Source organism: Hyla sarda, chromosome 1, assembly GCF_029499605.1.
Source record: "Hyla sarda isolate aHylSar1 chromosome 1, aHylSar1.hap1, whole genome shotgun sequence".
Classification (NCBI taxonomy): domain Eukaryota; kingdom Metazoa; phylum Chordata; class Amphibia; order Anura; family Hylidae; genus Hyla; species Hyla sarda.
In genome coordinates, this window is record NC_079189.1 from 599,880,411 (window position 1) to 599,901,262 (window position 20,852).

At 44.1% G+C, this 20,852-nt stretch overlaps 1 protein-coding gene across 1 annotated transcript in view; it reads right to left on the reverse strand.

Annotated features, from left to right (window-relative positions):
* Positions 1-359: 359 nt before the first annotated feature.
* The window catches only part of LOC130296283 (zinc finger protein 345-like), a 133,416-nt gene continuing 112,923 nt past the window's right edge, over positions 360-20,852 (reverse strand). Inside the window, exon 3 of the mRNA XM_056547678.1 lies at positions 360-1,809. Within this exon, the coding sequence (XP_056403653.1) occupies positions 443-1,809 (1,367 nt within the window). The 3' untranslated portion in view covers positions 360-442. The remainder of the gene's footprint in view (positions 1,810-20,852) is intronic.

Here is a 20,852-nt window from a genome sequence, read left to right on the forward strand (position 1 = left end):
ACAACAAACAAATAGCATACTATTGGATATGTGTGTGTCTGCACAAAATATGGCCACTTGGGCAAATATTTTGCCCAAAAATCACCGTCCACTGCATCTGCCAAAAAAGTAGACCCACACTAAGAAAGTGTGGTAGATGAAAAGTCACAAAAAAAAACCCGCAACCATGTTCACTACGCAATAAATGCAACTTATAAACACAAAAACAAGTGTAAAGAAAATAATAAAATTCCCCCCATTTTGCTTCTTATATAACAGGCATTTTCAATCATAATGTATTCCTCTAAATGGCTTTACTGTAACAATTGTGTTAATTATTTTACTGTATTATTTGCCAATAAAAAAGTTAAATTAAATTAAATAAGGCTGCTTCACTGCCTGAATTCTTTGGTATTTATGAAGATGTGATTTGTAGATAAAAACGTTTCCCACATTCTGGTTATTATGGCTTCTTCCGTGTGTGAATTCTCTGATGTTCAACAAGATGTGATTTCTGAGTAAAGCATTTGCCACATTCTGAGCATGAATATGGCTTCTCCCCGGTGTGAGTTCTATGATGTAGAACGAGACGTGATTTCACAGCAAAACATTTCCCACATTCTTGGCATGAAAATGGCTTCTCTCCTGTGTGAATTCTATGATGTTCAACAAGCTTTCTTTTCTCCAAAAAACATTTTCCACATTCTGAGCATGAAAATGGCTTCTCGCCTGTGTGAATTTTTTGATGGCGAATAAAAGCTGTTCTCTCCCTAAAACATTTTCCACATTCTGAGCATAAAAATGGCTTTTCTCCTGTGTGAGTTTTTTGATGTTCAACAAGCTTTGATTTCAGATAAAAACATTTCCCACATTCTGAGCATGGAAATGGTTTCTCCCCTGTGTGCGTTCTATGATGTTCAACAAGCTTTCCTTTCTCCGAAAAACATTTTCCACATTCTAAGCATGAAAATGGCTTCTCGCCTGTGTGAATTCTTTGATGGCGAATCAAATCTGTTCTCTCCCTGAAACATTTTTCGCATTCTGAGCATGAAAATGGCTTCTCTCCTGTGTGAGTTTTTTGATGTTTAACAAGAGCTGATTTTGGATTAAAACATTTGCCACATTCTAAGCATGGAAATGGCTTTTCTCCTGTGTGAATCCTCTCATGGTCAAGAAGATTTTTTCTTATAGAAAAACATTTCCCACATTCTTGACACGAAAATGGCTTTTCTCCTGTGTGAGTTTTTTGATGTTCAACAAGGTGTGATTTTACAGTAAAACATTTCCCACATTCTTGGCATGAAAAAGGCTTCTCTCCTGTGTGAACTCTCAGATGTGCAACAAGCCTTAATTTCAAAGTAAAACATTTCCCACATTGTGAACATGAAAATCTCTTCTCCCCAGTGTGAATTTCTTGATGGTGAATAAGATTTACTTTCTGCCTATAACATTTCCCACATTCTTGGCATGGAAATGGCTTCTCCCCTGTGTGAATCCTCTGATGGTCAACAAGATATGATTTCATAGTAAAACATTCCCCACATTCTTGACATGGAAATGCCTTCTCCCCAGTGTGAATTCTCTGATGTTGAACAAGATGTGATTTCATAGTAAAAAGTTTCCCACATTCTTGACATGAAAATGGCTTCCCCCCTGTGTGAGTTCTCACATGTCTATCAAGCTGTGATTTGAAAATAAAACATTTCCCACATTCTTGGCATGAAAATTGTTTCTCCTCTGTGTGAATTCTCTGTGTATCTTGTGTGGTATGATCATCTGCTTTATAATATGAAGATATAAGATTCTCCTCTGATCTCCTGGTACAGTCATCTGCCAAGGATATAACAGTTTATGTTATTTATCAGTAATAGAACCTTAAACATTTTGCACACATGTACAGTCAGTCACATGTACAGTCAGTCACATGTACAGTCAGTCAGTCACATGTACAATTAGTGCTGAATTATTCCATTATTTGACATCATAGAACATTCTCACTATCTGATCTAATAATTTTCTCTCCCCCCATCTCCTGCAGTAAGACTGAGATCGCAGTGATCATTTTTTCTTTTTTTTCTTTTTCTTCTCGCCTTCTTAAAACCACCACTCATACCCATTCACAGACCAATACGAGGGCTTGTATTTTGCAAGACCAATTGTACTTTGTACTGACACCCTTCATGTTATCATAAAGTATACTGGAAAATTGAAAAATATGTAATTTTGGATGCTTTAGTTTTTACAATACAGTGGTCCCTCAACATACGATGGTAATCCGTTCCAAATGGACCATCGATTGTTGAAACCATGTTGAGGGATCAGTGCAATGTAAAGTATAGTACAGTGGTCTACAACCTGCGGACCTCCAGATGTTGCAAAACTACAACACCCAGCATGCCCGGACAGCCGTTGGCTGTCCGGGCATGCTGGGTGTTGTAGTTTTGCAACATCTGGAGGTCAGCAGGTTGTAGACCACTGTTAGAGGAAGTTGTACTCACCTGTCCCCGCCGCTCCGGACCATCACCGCTCGTCACCGCTGCCCTGGATGTCGCCGTCCATCGCTGTCGCCGCGTCCCCTAGGTGTCCCCAACGCTCCGGTCAGGCCTCTGCTTCCCCGACATCCGCGCTCTCCGTCATCACGTCGCTACGCACGCCGCTCCTATTGGATGACGGGACGGCGTGCGCAGTGACGTGATGACTTCGATGGAGAGCGCCGACAATGCAGGGGATCCCAAAGAGGACGCGCCGAAGCCCCGAGGACAGGTAAGAGACATCACCGGAGCTCATGGGGCACCGTAAACGGCTATCCGGTGGCAGCTGAAGCAGTCTGCGCTGCCGGATAGCCATTTATACGATGGCCCCGACATAAAAAAGCATCGTATGTTGATGCTGCCTTCAATATGACCTCTGAGAGGCCATCGCATGTTGAAATTATCGTATGTCAGGGCCATCGTAGGTCGAGGGGTCACTGTACTTTTTTTTATTCTATGTGTCAGTACAATTTCATCTATGACTTTAATCTTATCGACCCATAGAATAAAGAGAACGTCAACTTTACTCTAAAGTACAATGTAAAAACTAAAGCATCCAAAAAATGTTTTCATTTTACTACTGTTAGGATTAGCTACTGTTAGTAGTTGTTATTTAGTCTAGGATGTGCACAGGAGCTGAACCATCTATAAGTCTGCAGCTGTTGCTTTTATTTCAGCAAATCTTCTATCTCTTTCTTTCTTCTATATATAATTGGAGTTAATAGCTCATTTGTCCAAAAATTGTGAAAATACTTCTTCCTCATCAGCAATGTCACATTTTTACCCATATTTTATTTATTTTTAGGCTGAATAGGAAATGTACAGAATAAAAAGTAACAGCAGATGTACACCAATTTTTTGAATTTTTTAGAAATTCCCTTTGAAACTGACTAAATAACATCTGTGACCACTCTGCATTTAATGGTTACTACTCAACTGGACAATAACCTGTAGGAATGTCCTCTTTATACTGTTCATCACTGCTCACATCTGTCTCCTCTTCTTCCTTTATGTCTGTAGTATTAATATAGTTCAGATCTTTCCCTGTAGGAATGTCCTTCATATACTGCTCATGACCGCGCACATCTGTCTCTTCTTCTTCTTTTACCCTTATGTTTGTAGCATTAATATAGATCAGATCGTTCCTTGTAGGAATGTCCTCTTTATACTGCTGATTGCCCCTCACATATGTCTCTTCTTCTTTTACCCTTTTGTCTGGAGTATTAATAGAGTTAAGATCTTTCCCTGTAGGAATGTCCTTTTTATACTGCTCATCACCACTCACATCTGTCTCTTCTTCTTCCTTTATGTCTGTAGCATAGATAAGATCTTTCCCTGAAGGAATGTCCTTCATATACTGCTCATCACTGCTCACATCTGTCTCTTCTTCTTTCTTTATGTCTGTAGTATTAATATAGTTCAGATCTTTCCCTGTAGGAATGTCCTCCATATACTGCTCATCACCACTCACATCTGTCTCATCTTCTTCTTTTACCCTTTTGTCTGGAGCATTAATAGAGTTAAGATCTTTCCCTGTAGGAATGTCCTCCTTATATTGCTCATCATTGCTCACATCTGCCTTTTCTTCTTTCGTTATGTCTGTAGCAAAAATAGAGTTCAGATCTTTCCCTGTGGGAATGTCCTCCTTATACTGCTCATCACTGCTCACATCTGTCTCTTCTTCCTTTATGTCTGTAGCATTAATATGGAGCAGATCTTTCCCTCCAGGAATGTCCTCCTTATACTGCTCATCACTGATTACATCTGTCTCTTCTTCTTTTACCATTCTGTCTGGAGCATTAATATAGATCAGATCATTCCCTTGATTCAAAAGCTGTAAAAGAAATATTGTAAAAGTCATCAGACAGTAAAGTCACCTGGAATATTTTTAGGGTGAAAAAAAATTATAAAAGCACGGCTGTCTTTTGGGTAATGTATCAGGATAATCTACTTTATGTGGGAGTGTACATAAGGAGTAGCATTTTTTCAAGCCATTATATACTGTACCTTATATATTGCATGTTTCACCAGGTTTCTGCTCAATCTTAAATTTTTAGTTGTCTCTAAGCTGGTGGGTGCACCCTAGCCTCTATGATGTCTTACACTGGATACACAGACAAGAGGATCCTGTTCTTCTGTCTCTTTATAGTACACACTAAAAATCAGCAGTAGCATGGAGAACATTATATAGAAGTAGTGAGCAGGCTACGGCTAGGCTCTTTTAATAATGTGGGTGTATCTGATTAGGTCTGTGTGACTTTTCTGTCTTAACTTTAGACCAGTGTTTCCCAACCAGGGTGCCTGGCTACCCAGACATGCTGGAAGTTGTAGTTTTGCAAAACCTGGAGGCACCCTGGTTGGGAAACACTGCTTTAGATAGCTGACTTAGAATGCCTTTCTCTGTACGCACATCACATGCACCAAGAGATTCATTAGTCTTCCTCCCTAACGGAGGTCCTTTTCCTTAATATTCCTTTGTAAAAACTGAACAGAAGTATTCATTTAGACAGTTAGCTAGCCCATTTTAAATTACATTTTATTATCATAATGACCAAAAATGACATAACAGGAGGTGTTATCTCAGCCTTATAGCTGCAGGTCTCCTAGAACAAGGGTTCTCAACCAGAGGTAAGCGTACCCCTAGGGGTACGCCAGGAGTTATGCGGGGATACAGCATTTCGCTGACAAATACCGGCCATGCATTGGCCAGTATTTGTCATCGCAGAGCACGGATTGGACACCACAGTCACCACGGCAGCTCACTATAGTGTACCGTGAGCTGCAGTGGCTGCCGGGCCTGATGTATGACATCCCTGACAATGTGCGGAGCCGGAAGGACAGCGCCGAAGGACGTCACTCGTCAGTGCGGCCCTCTGACTCCCGCCGAACGGCATAGACAAAGGCCTGGGAAGAATGTTAAACTAAGTGTAACACCGCAATATGGGAGGGTGTTATTGTATGTATCTCATATATTGGCCTAGGGGGATCGGAGAGGAGAATAATGGCACAAGGGAATTAATATGAGGGGGGGGTGAATAATGGCAAAAGGGGATCAGAGGGAGGGGGGAATAATGGCAAAAGGGGATCAGAGGGAGGGGGGGAATAATGGCACAGGGGGATTCATATGGAGGAGGGGGGGTAATCCTTATCCCCCCCCCTCTCTCAATCTTAATCCTTTTATCCGATTATGGCAAAAGGGGATCAGAGGGAGGGTGGAATACTGGCACAAGGGGATTAAGTATCGCATTAGAAAGGTAAGCACACGCCATTATGAAATTAAGTACTTTTATGACTAATTTTGTCCACGGGTACGCCTCGCATGTAAGTTCCGCACAAACTTACGCGAAAGGGGTACCTGCGGACATACTTTCACGCATTGGGGGTGCAGTTGCAAAAAAGGTTGAGAACCACTGTCCTAGAAGCTGGAAATTAAGATGATGGATCAATAACAACCTCAGGACCCTCGTACTTATGTATATCCGGCATGGCTAGACAGGCTTCAGGTTGTGTCAGTGGAGAGAGATCAGAAAGAAGTCAGATCGGAAAAGGGACAAATTCCTTCGTGATAAAAGAGATTACGACACAGACGCAGTGTTCACTTGGAGGAATCAAAAACCCGCAGGAGTTAATCAAAAAGGGAGAAGGAGAAAATTTCAAAAGAAAAAACAGAAGTCCTGACTATTGGACCACAGACTCTGATACGAGTGCATCGGATGAAGCCAACAAGGAAACAACTAGGGATCAAAAGTCGAAAGATCAAAAAAGATGAAGCCCCTTTAGGAGAAAGATTAGGAGGGGAAAGCATAAGAGGAGGAGGAATGAACAGATACCAACAGAAGCGAAAGACAGTGTCATGGCAGGAGTAACTAGTACAGACAATGTCATCAATATCGGAAGTCATTGCCGTCTTGTCCAAGGGTCTTAATTATGGACGGCATGAGGGGTTCGACTTCCCCCAGTTTGAAGTCGACCTCTTCAAAGCAGTCAGGAAAATAAATCTGCATAAAATATTTAACAATAAGGAAGATTCGATCTTTCATTAACAAAAAGAAAGTCACCAATATGCATAGGCCTATTAGGTTTTAGTGTAGATTCAGGTCTTGATGAAAGGGAATCCGATGATGTGAGGATATTGGCTGCGTTAGCTGCAGACTCTTCATTCGTAGAAAGTAAAGAGATATATACAACTAAATTCTCAGGGGGAAAGCCGTCAACTTTTAACCCCCAGTATGCCCAGGCACTCCATTAGATCTCTTCACTACTGCAGTGCTTAGCGATACGAGATGCTTAGTTCATCCAGAGAAAGATCTCAATACAGAAGAGAAAAAGGCCTTTGATTGGGTCAGTAATCAACCTCACTTAACCCCTTAAGGACGCAGCCTTTTTCACCTTAAGGACGCAGCCCTTTTTCACAATTCTGACTACCGTCACTTTACGCATTAATAACTCTAAAATGCTTTTACCGAATATTCTGATTCTGATATTGTTTTTCGATGACATATTCTACTTTATTTTGGTGGTAAATTTTCATTGTTACTTGCATCCTTCTTTGGTGAAAAATCCCAAAATATCATGAACATTTTGAAAATTTTGCATTTTTCTAACTTTGAAGCTCTCTACTTGTAAGGAAGATGGATATTCCAAATACATTTTATTTTTCTTCACAAATACAATATGTCCACTTTATGTTGGCATCATAAAATGGACATATTTTTACTTTCTGAAAAAATTAGAGGGCTTCAAAGTAGAGCAGCAATTTTCAAAAATGTCATGAAAATTGCAAAATCTGAAGGGACAGATGTTACAGAACTACAACTCCCAGCATGCCTGGACAGTCTTGGCATGCTGAGAGTTGTAGTTTGGCCACATCTGGAGGGCTACTGTTTGGGCACCACTGTAACAGTGGTCTCCAAACTGTGACCCTCCAGATGTTGCAAAATTACAACTCCCAGCATGCCTGGGCAGTCTTGGCATGCTGGGGGTTGCAGTTTGGCATCCACTAGGAAGGGCAGCAGTAAAAATCACTTACTGCCCCTTCCTCCCCCCCCCCACCTTTGTTTCCCTACCTGCGCCGTGATCGGCTGTCTCCAGCGACGATCCCCACGGCATCTTGTCCTCAGGTACCGGCCTCCATCTTCTCCCCCCGTTCTGCCTGACATCCAGGGGTGGGCAGAATGGGGGGGGTTGCCATGGCAACCCACTGTCCTGCGCTGCCATTGGTGAGAATCAGTTCTGGCCAATGGCAGGGGATAGGAGAAGATCGCAGCACTGTGACCTCGCTCTTATCCCTCAGGATGATTGGGGCTGTCACTGACAGCTCCAATCATCCCTATTTTCCGGGTGATCGGGTCACCAAAGACCCGATCAGCCCGCAATAGCAGAAAATTGCATGTCTGAATTGACATGTGATTTTCTGTGATCGCCGACATCCCCCCTCGGCGATGTGTCCCGGGATGCCTCGGCGATGTGCCGGGATGCCTGCTGAATGATTCCAGCAGGCATCCCGTTCCGGTCCCCAACCGGCTAGCGGCGGGGACCGGAATTCCCACGGGCGTATGCATATGCCCTACGTCCTTAAGGACTCGGGATGCAGGGCATATGCATACGCCCTACGTCCTGAAGAGGTTAAAGGGGGAATTCAATGCAAAAACATATTATCCCCTATCCAAAGGAATAGGGGATAAGATGTCTGATCGCGGGGGGCCGCCTTGATCTCCCTGCAGCACCTGCATTCTATGCTGGGCTGCGTCTCCAGTTTCGGAAACCTCCGGGTTTCCAGGACTGGGGACGTGACGTCACGCTACACCCCCTCCATTCATGTCTATGGGAGGCCGTCACGCCCCCTCCCATAGACATGAATTGAGGGGGTGTGATGTCAGGGAACGCAGGTGCTGCAGGGAGATTGCGGGGGGTCTCAGCAGCGGGCCCCCCACGATCAGACATATTATCCTCTATCCTTTGGCCCCCACAGCGCTTCTATATATGTCCCCCCCCCCCCCCACATTTATATATGATAGCACTGCGTGGGAAACATATATAAATGCGACGTGGGGGGGGGACATATATAGAAGCGCTGTGGGGGCCAAAGGATAGAGATATAAATGTGCTGCGGGGGGCAAGATATATAGAAGCGCTGTGGGTCCAGACATATAACCCCCCCTGCGATTCAGCAACCAAGTAGACGCAGCAGCACTCCAGCGTAGTGAAAATAGTGACTTTTATTTATCACCAAGATGCAATAGCGACGTTTCAACCACCTAACGTGGCCGTCCTCAAGCAGTGTGAGTTACATAATACGTGCTTTAAATAAGGGAAGACAATGTGACCTCACTTCCTGTGGGCGTACAATAATTAGCATGTGTAAACAAACAAGTAGGTTCACAGTAATAGACCTCTATACATCCCATGTACAGGGAACCCTGTTCTACTGCAAAATTAAGTGTAACATCAAATAAAGTGTAGAAAAACAAAACACTCGTGCTAAACACACAATATACAATTACTATGCAGTACAGTGTTATATATAAAACAATGTTCCGTGTCAATCAGTCCATACCTCCAGTCCCGGACGTGGGACCCGAACATAGAGATCTCAAACATACCCCTGACTCCTCCATAGGAACGAAAAAAAGCAATATCATAGGTGATTGGCGTTCTTGCCGACTGTAGTAGTTTCCGGTGACCGGATCCAAGCTTCCGGTTTGCAGGCCTGTGGTATTCCAATTTACACATGCGTGGTGTTCCGGCTGGAGACTTCAGGTCATCTTGGATGTTGGCAGGCCCTCTCTCGGGGTATTGGCGCCTGCGCACTGGTCGACCGAGCTCGCGCCTGCGCCTCGGCACCTTGAGCTCCCGGTCCGCCATCTTAGGTGCTGGAAAGTGGACAGTTTAAGGCTTGACATAGTCCCTGTGTTGCCAGTACTTCTCCCAGCGGGCCCACAGTGTCAGTGCAACTGGTGATTGGCTCCCCACTATTTGGGGTTGTTCACCAGTGCACCGTAACTTTTGCTAGACCACCTAAACGGTACGGGTATAGCAGAGAAAACACCGGCCCCTGATATGGAGATTTAATGTACCTCATGAATGTCTAGCCCGTCCACAACATCCAGTTCTCCATGACAGGTAGACACCACTCTAGTTAAATTGGAGTCCACATCTTGGCCCAACACAAATTGTGAAAATAATTTTTTTTTAGAAAAAGAGAGTAATCCTAATGGAGGTTTCAACTTTCAGGTGGATGATGGAGATCTGGTCGGGTTTCCACGTCGGACCTGGATCGGAACACAAAAAAAAGTATTACTAATGTGATATAGTGTATATATAAAAAAATATTCAATTAGGAAAACACTTATTACACAGATCAGGATGTGTCATTGTTATCTCAAGCAGTTAGGCGTTACAAATAGCATGTGTTACCTTAAAGTCAACATTCAGACCCTCTGGTTTGAGGGTATGGAGTTGGAAAATCCCTTTAAGTTCCTTCTTTTTTAATAGACTTACACGGTCCCCGCCCCTTTTAAGGGGGGGGGACGTGATCAACTAGCATAAATTTCAGGTCCTTTTCTCCATGGCCTGCCTCTAGAAAATGCTTCGGAACTGGTAGATCTTGTTTTTGTTTCCGTATAGTGTAACGGTGTTGATTTATACGTGTTTTGAAGTCATGGGTTGTTTCCCCTACATAAAGTTTTTTACAAGGGCACCATACTATATAGATGACAAAGTCACTCGTACATGTCAAGTAATATGGAATTTTGTATTTTATGCCAGTAGTAGGGTGTTGAAAAAAACTGCCTTTCACCATGTAGGTGCAATTCACGCATCTTCTACACGGGTAAGAGCCAGTGTTTTCCACTGTCAAAAATCTCTGAGTCTGTTTCCTCAGGGATACGTCCGCCTTGATGATTTGGTCTTTCAGATTCCTAGGGCGTCTGTAAGCCATCAGTGGTGGTATTTGAAATTCAGGAATGTTTGGGTACTCCTTCTGGAGCAGCACCCAAAATTTCCTCAATATGGTGGATATTTTTCCAGAAGTATTATTGTATGTTGACACAAACGCTACTCTTTTGTTCGTGGAAGCGTGTTTAGTGGGATTCAAAAGATCATGTCTAGAGGTTGCTTGAACCTTATCCCGGCAGCTGGAAATGAGTTTCCTCGGGTACCCTCTCTGTAAAAAATTGTCTGCTATTTTATTCATAGCTGGTTCAAGTTTGTCAGGAGTGCTGACGATCCTTTTCACCCTCAATAATTGACTGGTGGGAAGAGACCTCAGCATCGACTTAGGATGGCAGCTGTCATATTTCAAAATAGAGTTACAATCCGTATCCTTAGTGTAGAGGTCAGTGGATAAGCAATTACCGCTGACTTCTACCCAGGTGTCCAAAAATTGGACACCAGACTTAGAAGAGGTAAGAGTAAATTGTATGTTCTCATGGATGGTGTTTAAATATGCATGGAAGTCCCCTAGCTGGCCTTGGGAGCCCGCCCATACTATAAAAATATCGTCAATGTACCTCCACCACCCCAGCACATGCCTGAAGTGGTGGGATACATAGATGCGTTGCTCCTCAAGACCAGCAACGAACAGATTTGCGTAGGTCGGCGCCACATTGGTGCCCATTGCGGTGCCGACCTGTTGAGTAAAGTATTCATCATTGAATACAAAGTAATTCCTAGTAAGCACCAAGGTTAGCAAGTCTATCAAAAAAGAAACTTGTTCAGTAGTGAAATCCTCAATAATGGTCTGTTGTACACATTGTATTCCCTCTCTGTGTGGTATAGAGGTATAGAGACTAGTTATGTCCAGAGATGCCAGTATAGTCCCTTCTGGAATGAAAATTTTCTCAATCTTATTAACCCCTTCATGACCCAGCCCATTTTCACCTTCATGACCTGGGCATTTTTTGAAAATCTGACCACTGTCACTTTAAACATTAATAACTTTGGAATGCTTTTACTTATCATTCTGATTCCCAGATTGTTTTTTCGTGACATATTCTACTTTATGTTATCGGTAAAATTTCACTGATATTTGTATCCTTTCTTGGTAAAAAATCTAAAAATTTCATGAAAATTTTGAAAATTTAGCATTTTTCTAACTTTGAAAGTCTCTGCTTGAAAGGAAAATGGATATTCCAAATAAATTACATATTGATTCACATATACAATATGTCTACTTTGTGTTTGCATTAAAAAATTGACAAGTTTTTACTTTTGGAAGACACCAGAGGGCTTCAAAGTTCCGCAGCAATTTTCCAATTTTTCTCAAGATTTTCAAAATCGTAATTTTTCAGGGACCAGTTCAGGTTGGAAGTGGATTTTAAGGATCTTCATATTAGAAATCCCCCATAAATGACCCCATTATAAAAACTGCACCCCCCAAAGTATTCAAAATGACATTCAGTAAGTGTTTTAACCCTTTAGGTGTTTCACAGGAATAGCAGCAAAGTGAAGGAGAAAATTCTAAATCTTCATTTTTTACACTCGCATTTTCTTGTAGACCCAATTTTTGAATTTTTACAAGGGGTAAAAGGAGAGAAATCACCCTAAAATTGGTAACCCAATTTCTCTTGAGTAAGGAAATACCTCATATGCGTATGTCAAGTGTTCGGCGGGCGCAGTAGAGGGCTCAGAAGGGAAGGAGCGACAATGGGATTTTGGCGAGTGAGTTTTTCTGAAAGGGTTTTTGGGGGGCATGTCCCATTTAGGAAGCCCCAATGGTGCCAGAACAGTGGACCCCCCCACATGTGACCCCATTTTGGAAACTATACCCCTCATGGAATTTAATAAGGGGTGCAGTGAACATTTACACCCCACTGGCGTTTGACAGATATTTGAAACAGTGGACTGTGCAAATCAAAAATTTTATTTTTCATTTTCACAGACCACTGTTCCAAAAATCTGTCATACACCAGTGGGGTGTAAATGCTCACTGCACCCCTTATTACATTCCGTGAGGGGTGTAGTTTCCAAAATGGGGTCACATGTGGATATTTATTGTTTTGCGTTTGTCAGAACTGCTGTAACAATCAGCCACCCCTGTGCAAATCGCCTCAAATGTACATGGTGCACTCTCCCTTCTGGGCCTTGTTGTGCGCCCCCAGAGCACTTTGCGCCCACATATGGGGTATCTCCGTAGTCGGGAGAAATTGCGTTACAAATTTAGAGGGTCTTTTTTCCCTTTTACCTCTTGTGAAAATGAAAAGTATAGGGCAACACCAGCATGTCAGTGTAAAAAATTTATTTTTTTACACTAACATGCTGGTGTAGACCCCAACTTCACCTTTTCATAAGGGGTTAAAGAATAAAAAGCCCCACAAAATTTGTAAGGCAATTTCTCCCGAGTACGGCGATACCCCATATGTGTCCCTAAACTGTTGCCTTGAAATACGACAGGGCTCCAAAGTGAGAGAGCGCCATGCGCATTTGAGGCCTGAATTAGGGATTTGCATAGGGGTGGACATAGGGGTATTCTACGCCAGTGATTCCCAAACAGGGTGCCTCCAGCTGTTGCAAAACTCCCAGCATGCCTGGACAGTCAATGGCTGTCCGGCAATACTGGGAGTTATTATTTTGCAACAGCTGGAGGCTCCGTTTTGGAAACAGTAGCGTACCAGACGTTTTTCATTTTTTGGGGGGAGGGGGGCTGTGTAGGGGTATGTGCATATGTAGTGTTTTTTACTTTTTATTTTAGGTTAGTGTTAGTGTAGTGTAGTGTTTTTAGGGTACAGTCACATGGGCAGAGGTTCACAGCAAGTTTGCCGCTGGAAGTTTGAGCTGCAGCGCAAAATTTGCGCCATCTCAAACTTGCAGCACTCACTGTAAACCTCCGCCCATGTGAGTGTACCCTGTACATTCACATTGGGGGGAGGGGGCAAACATCCAGCTGTTGCAAACTCCGAGCATGCCCTTTGGCTGTCCGTGCATGCTGGGAGTTGTAGTTTTGCAACAGCTGGAGGAACACTGGTTTGGAAACACTAAGTTAAGTAATAAAATTTCAAGTGTTTTGCAACCAAACTTAGTGTTTCCAAACCAGTGTGCCTCCAGCTGTTGCAAAACTACAACTCCCAGCATGCATGGTCTGTCAGTGCATGCTGGGAGTTATAGTTTTGCAACAATTGCAACAGCTGGAGGCACTGAGGTAGGAAACGGACAATGTTTCCCAACTAGTGTGCCTCCAGTTGTTGCAAAACTACAACTCCCAGCATGCCCAGACTGCCAAGGCATGCTGGAAGTTGTAGTTCGGCAATATCTGAAGGATCAGATGTTGCCGAACTACAACTTCCAGCATGCTTGGGCAGTCTGGGCATGCTGGGAGTTGTAGTTTTGCAACATCTGGAGGTCCACAGTTTGGAGACCACTGTATAATGGTCTCCAATCTGTGCTCTTTCAGATGTTAGAGAACTACAACTCCCAGCATGCCTGGACAGACTGAGCATGCTGAGATTTGTAGTTTTGCAACATCTGGAAGAGCACAGATTGGAGACCATTATACAGTGGTCTCCAAACTGTGGACCTCCAGATGTTGCAAAACTACAACTCCCAGCATGCCCAGAAAGCCAAAGGCTGTCTGGGCATGCTGGGAGTTGCAGTTTTGAAACTCTCAGAGGCAGCAGTGAGATCGCTTTACGGCGATCTCACTGCTGCCAATGAAGATGCCGCACTGCTGCCGGAAACTCACCCCCTGGGACACAGCGCAGCCGGGACCGCATGGAGGACGCCGGGACCGCCGGGACCGCTCGGGACACCGCTCGGACGGGTAAGTGACGCCGGGGGACAGGTCAGGGACACTTAGCAGAGCGGTGTGTGTCCTGATCCCCGTGATCCGGACTCACACACCGCGCTGCTAAGTATTTTCATAGCGAAACGCTGCTATCAGCTAGTCAGATTTGACCAGCTGATAGCAGCGATCGCTGGGGGGGGGGGGGGGGGGATGAAACCCCCCGTGGTCGCACGGTAAGATGGCTGGCTATCAGTGATAGCCACCATCTTTCCGGGCGCTGCGGGGTGCCGCGAGTAGCGGCAGTAATGTCCATGACGTACCTGTATGTCATGGGTCGGGAACACCTTGCCACCCATGACGTACAGGTATGTCATAGGTCGGGAAGGGGTTAATGAAGTCAGCTGTATCCCTTAAGTAAGATTTCGCATTATATACATAAGGGCGGAGTACCTTGTCAAGAAAAATGGAAAGGTGGCTCGTCACTGAGTTAGTGCCCGATATAATCGGGCGTCCAGGTGGGTCCACTAGGGACTTGTGGATTTTCGGTAGTAAGTAAAGTACCGGAGTACTAGGATGTGTAACAGTGAGAAAATTGAATAGGGGTTTATCAATCAAGTTACTCTCTAGTGCGTTTTCAAGTCTGTTCGTTGCTGGTCTTGAGGAGCAACGCATCTATGTATCCCACCACTTCAGCCATGTGCTGGGGTGGTGGAGGTACATTGATGATATTTTTATCGTATGGGCAGGCTCCCAAGGCCAGCTAGGCCATGCATATTTAAACACCATCCATGAGAACATACAATTTACTCTTACCTCTTCTAAGTCTGGTGTCCAATTTTTGGACACCTGGGTAGAAGTCAGCGGTAATTGCTTATCCACTGACCTCTACACTAAGGATACGGATTGTAACTCTATTTTGAAATATGACAGCTGCCATCCTAAGTCGATGCTGAGGCCTCTTCCCACCAGTCAATTATTGAGGGTGAAAAGGATCGTCAGCACTCCTGACAAACTTGAACCAGCTATGAATAAAATAGCAGACAATTTTTTACAGAGAGGGTACCCGAGGAAACTCATTTCCAGCTGCCGGGATAAGGTTCAAGCAACCTCTAGACATGATCTTTTGAATCCCACTAAACACGCTTCCACGAACAAAAGAGTAGCGTTTGTGTCAACATACAATAATACTTCTGTAAAAATATCCACCATATTGAGGAAATTTTGGGTGCTGCTCCAGAAGGAGTACCCAAACATTCCTGAATTTCAAATACCACCACTGATGGCTTACAGACGCCCTAGGAATCTGAAAGACCAAATCATCAAGGCGGACGTATCCCTGAGGAAACAGACTCAGAGATTTTTGACAGTGGAAAACACTGGCTCTTACCCGTGTAGAAGATGCGTGAATTGCACCTACATGGTGAAAGGCAGTTTTTTTCAACACCCTACTACTGGCATAAAATACAAAATTCCATATTACTTGACATGTACGAGTGACTTTGTCATCTATATACTATGGTGCCCTTGTAAAAAACTATATGTAGGGGAAACAACCTATGACTTCAAAACACGTATAAATCAACACTGTTACACTATACGGAAACAAAAACAAGATCTACCAGTTCCGAAGCATTTTCTAGAGGCAGGCCATGGAGAAAAGGACCTGAAATTTATGCTAGTTGATCACGTCCCCCCCCCCTTAAAAGGGGCGGGGACCGTGTAAGTCTATTAAAAAAGAAGGAACTTAAATGGATTTTCCAACTCCATACCCTCAAACCAGAGGGTCTGAATGTTGACTTTAAGGTAACACATGCTATTTGTAACGCCTAACTGCTTGAGATAACAATGACACATCCTGATCTGTGTAATAAGTGTTTTCCTAATTGAATATTTTTTTATATATACACTATATCACATTAGTAATACTTTTTTTTGTGTTCCGATCCAGGTCCGATGTGGAAACCCGACCAGATCTCCATCATCCACCTGAAAGTTGAAACCTCCATTAGGATTACTCTCTTTTTCTAAAAAAAAATTCTTTTCACAATTTGTGTTGGGCCAAGATGTGGACTCCAATTTAACTAGAGTGGTGTCTACCTGTCATGGAGAACTGGATGTTGTGGACGGGCTAGACATTCATGAGGTACATTAAATCTCCATATCAGGGGCCGGTGTTTTCTCCGCTATACCCGTACCGTTTAGGTGGTCTAGCAAAAGTTACGGTGCACTGGTGAACAACCCCAAATAGTGGGGAGCCAATCACCAGTTGCACTGACACCGTGGGCCCGCTGGGAGAAGTACTGGCAACACAGGGACTATGTCAAGCCTTAAACTGTCCACTTTCCAGCACCTAAGATGGCGGACCGGGAGCTCAAGGTGCCGAGGCGCAGGCGCGAGCTCGGTCGACAAGTGCGCAGGCGCCAATACCCCGAGAGAGGGCCTGCCAACATCCAAGATGACCTGAAGTCTCCAGCCGGAACACCACACATGTGTAAATTGGAATACCACAGGCCTGCGAACCGGAAGCTTGGATCCGGTCACCGGAAACTACTACAGTCGGCAAGAACGCCTATCACCTATGATATTGCTTTTTTTCGTTCCTATGGAGGAGTCAGGGGTATGATTGAGATCTCTATGTTAGGGTCCCACGTCCGGGACTGGAGGTATGGACTGATTGACACGGAACATTGTTTTATATATAACACTGTACTGCATAGTAATTGTATATTGTGTGTTTAGCACGAGTGTTTAGTTTTTCTACACTTTATTTGATTTATTTGAATTTTGCAGTAGAACAGGGTTCCCTGTACATGGGATGTATAGAGGTCTATTACTGTGAACCTACTTGTTTGTTTACACATGCTAATTATTGTACGCCCACAGGAAGTGAGGTCACATTGTCTTCCCTTATTTAAAGCACGTATTATGTAACTCACACTGCTTGAGGACGGCCACGTGAGGTGGTTGAAACGTCGCTATTGCATCTTGGTGATAAATAAAAGTCACTATTTTCACTACGCTGGAGTGCTGCTGCGTCTACTTGGTTGCTGTATCTAATTGGGGCTCGAGGACCAGGGCCCATCCACAGCCTGCACCCACTGCACCTATTTTTATTCGAGAGTGCTGCTCCACCTGCTTTTCCCCCCTGCGATTCTATATATCTTTCCCCACCGCAGCGCTTATATTTGAAAACCCCGCCGGGAGCCCTGAATGGCCCCTCAGTACCGGACATTCAGGGCTCCAGGCGGGGAATTTAAAAATTAAAGTAAAATGCATCGTACATTGCAGGGGAGCACAGCATGCCGCCCTCCCCCCTGTTTAATAACTTCTAATCGCAATGGGTCTCAGAAGTGAGATCCGGTGCGATCATTCCCTCAGCTCCTGTACTACAACCCCCATCATGGAACAGAGTCTGTTCCATGATGGGGATTGTAGTACAAACACTAATTTAGCCTCCACAGCCACCGGCAGACTCCCGCAGCCAGGGAACTACTACTTCCATCATGGAAACAAGTCTGTTATATGATGGGAGTGGTAGTAGCCCCGACTGTGGGAGTCGATAGGCAGAGGTGTTAAAACGGCCGTACATGACATATGTTATAACGGGTCTTAACCGATGAATATGCCCGTTAATGGACGTTGTTTAGCTGTTAGCACCAGTTATAACATCCGTTTTTACACAGAAAACAGATGTTTAACCCTTTAAGGACGCAGCTCATTTTCACCTTAAGGACCCGGCCTTTTTTTTTAAATCTGACAACTGTCACTTTAAGCATTAATAACTCTGAGATGCTTTTAATTTTCATTCTGATTCTGAGAAAGTTTTTTTGAGACATATTCTACTTTATGTTAGTGGTAAAATTTTGTCGATACTTGCATAATTTCTTGGTGAAAAATTCAAAAATTTTATGAAATTTTTTTTTTACTTTGAAACTCTTTGCTTATAAGGAAAATGGACATTCCAAATAAATTATATATTGATTCACATATACAACATGTCTACTTTATGTTTGCATCATAAAGTTGACATGTTTTTACTTTTGGAAGACACCAGAGGGCTTCAAAGTTCAGCAGCCATTTTCCAATTTTTCACAAAATTTTCAAAATCGGAATTTTTCAGGGACCAGTTCACTTTAGAAATGGATTTGAAGGGTCTTCATCTTAGAAATACCCCCCACAAAGGACCCCATTACAAAAACTGCACCCCTCAAAGTATTTACGCCCCACTGGCGTTTGACAGATCTTTGGAACAGTGGGCTGTGCAAATGAAAAATTTCATTTTTCATTTTCACAGACCACCGTTCCAAAAATCTGTCAGACACTTGTGGGGCATAAATGCTCACTGTACCCCTTATTACATTACATGAGGGATGTAGTTTCCAAAATTGGGTCACATGTGGGTATTTATTTTTTTGAGTTTATGTAAGAACCGCTGTAAAATCAGCCACACCTGTGCAAATCACCAATTTAGGCCTCAAATGTACATAGTGCGCTCTCACTCCTGAGCCTTGTTGTGCGCCCGCAGAGCATTTTTACGCCTACATATGGGGTATTTCCGTACTCAGGAGAAATTGCGGTACAAAATTTTGGGGTCTTTTTTTCCTTTTACCTCTTGTGAAAATAAAAAGTAAAGGACAACACCAGCATGTTAGTGTAAAAAAAATGTATTTTTTTTACACTAACCGGCTGATGTAGACCCCAACTTTTCCTTTTCATAAGAGGTAAAAGGAGAAAAAGCCCCCCAAAATTTGTTGTGCAATTTCTCCCGAGTACGGAGATACCCCATATGTGTCCCTAAACTGTTTCCTTGAAATACGACAGGGCTCTGAAGTGAGAGAGTGCCATACGCATTTGAGGACTAAAATAGGGATTGCATAGGGGTGGACATAGGGGTATTCTACGCCAGTGATTCCCAAACAGGGTGCCTCCAGCTGTTGCTAAACTCCCAGCATGCCTGGACAGTCAGTGGCTGTCCAGAAATGCAGGGAGTTGTTGTTTTGCAACAGCTGGTGGCTCCGTTTTGGAAACACTGCCGTACAAGACGTTTTTCATTTTTATTGGAGAGGGGGGGGGGGGCAGTGTACGGGGGTGTATATGTAGTGTTTTACCCTTTATTTTGTGTTAGTGTAGTGTAGTGTTTTTAGGGTACATTCACACTGGCGCAGGTTTACAGTGAGTTTACCGCTAGGAGTTTTCGCTGCGGCAGAAAATTTGCCGCAGCTCAAACTTGAAGCAGGAAACTTACTGTACTGTACCTGTGTGAATGTACCCTGTTGCAAACCTCCAGCTGTTTCAAAACTACAACTGCCAGCATGTACTGACAGACCGTGCATGCTGGGAGTTGTATTTTTACAACAGCTGGAGGCACACTGGTTGGAAAACCTTCAGTTAGTTTCTGTTACCTAACTCAGTATTTTCCAACCAGTGTGCCTCCAGCGTTGCAAAACTACAACTCCCAGCATGTACTGATCGCCGAAGGGCATGCTGGGAGATGTAGTTATGCAACAGCTGGAGGTACGCAACTACAACTTCCAGCATGCCGAGACAGCTGATTGCTGTTTGGGCATGCTGGGATTTGCAGTTTTGCAACATCTGGAGGGCTACAGTTTAGAGCCCACTGCACAGTGATCTCCAAACTGTGGACCTCCAGATGTTGAAAAACTACAAATCACAGCATGCCCAGACAGCAAACTGCTGTGTGGGCATGCTAGGAGTTGTAGTTTTGCAAGATCTGGAGGACTACAGTTTATAGATCACAGCAAAGTCATCTCCAAACTGCAGCCCTCTAAATCTTGCAAAACTACAAATCCCAGCATGCTCAAACGGCTGTCTGGGCATGCTGGGAGTTGTAGTTTTGCAACATCTGGGGGGGGGGGGGGGGCTACAGTTTAGAGAGCATTGTATCGTGGTCTCCAAAGTTTAGCCCCCCACCAGATATACCGGTTTCTGTAGTCTTCATAAGGGATCCACACGTCATCGCCGCCCGCCGCAGCCGGTCAGGTAAGGGACCGCCACCGGTCACTCTACAGTTCCCACGTTCTGCCCGGAGTACCGTCAGTGGGCAGGACGGGGGAACCGAACTTTAACCCCCTTGCCCCCGATCTGTTATTGGTCGTCGCGTCTTGATGACTAATAGCAGGCATTGGAGGGGTGGCACCCCTGTCACCTAACTCCCATCCCTTCAGGGGGACCGGGGGTGTCTTGGACCCCTGATTTTCCGGGTCACCGTAGACCGGTATAACCCGTATCCGCCGAAAATCCTCGGTCTGAATTGACCGTCTCAGGACCCCCCTGGGCATATGCAAGGGATGACTGCTGATAGGGGACTGGAATTCCCACGGATGTATCCATTCGCCCCACGTCCTTAAGGACTCGGGATGCAGGGCGTATGCATACGCCCTGTGTCCTGAAGAGGTTAATAACGGATGAATACTCATAGTGTGAAAGGAGCCTTAGGAGAAAAGCGGTACGGAAGACAACCGCCGTGTGAACCTAGCCTTAGAAGGTGATGAGGGAAATACAAAAATAAACATTTGTTTCATTAAGGCCAAATCTACCTGCATCATTAAAGGGTTAATGGTAACAATGGAGGAATCGCTGCTGTTTACATCCACAAATACAAA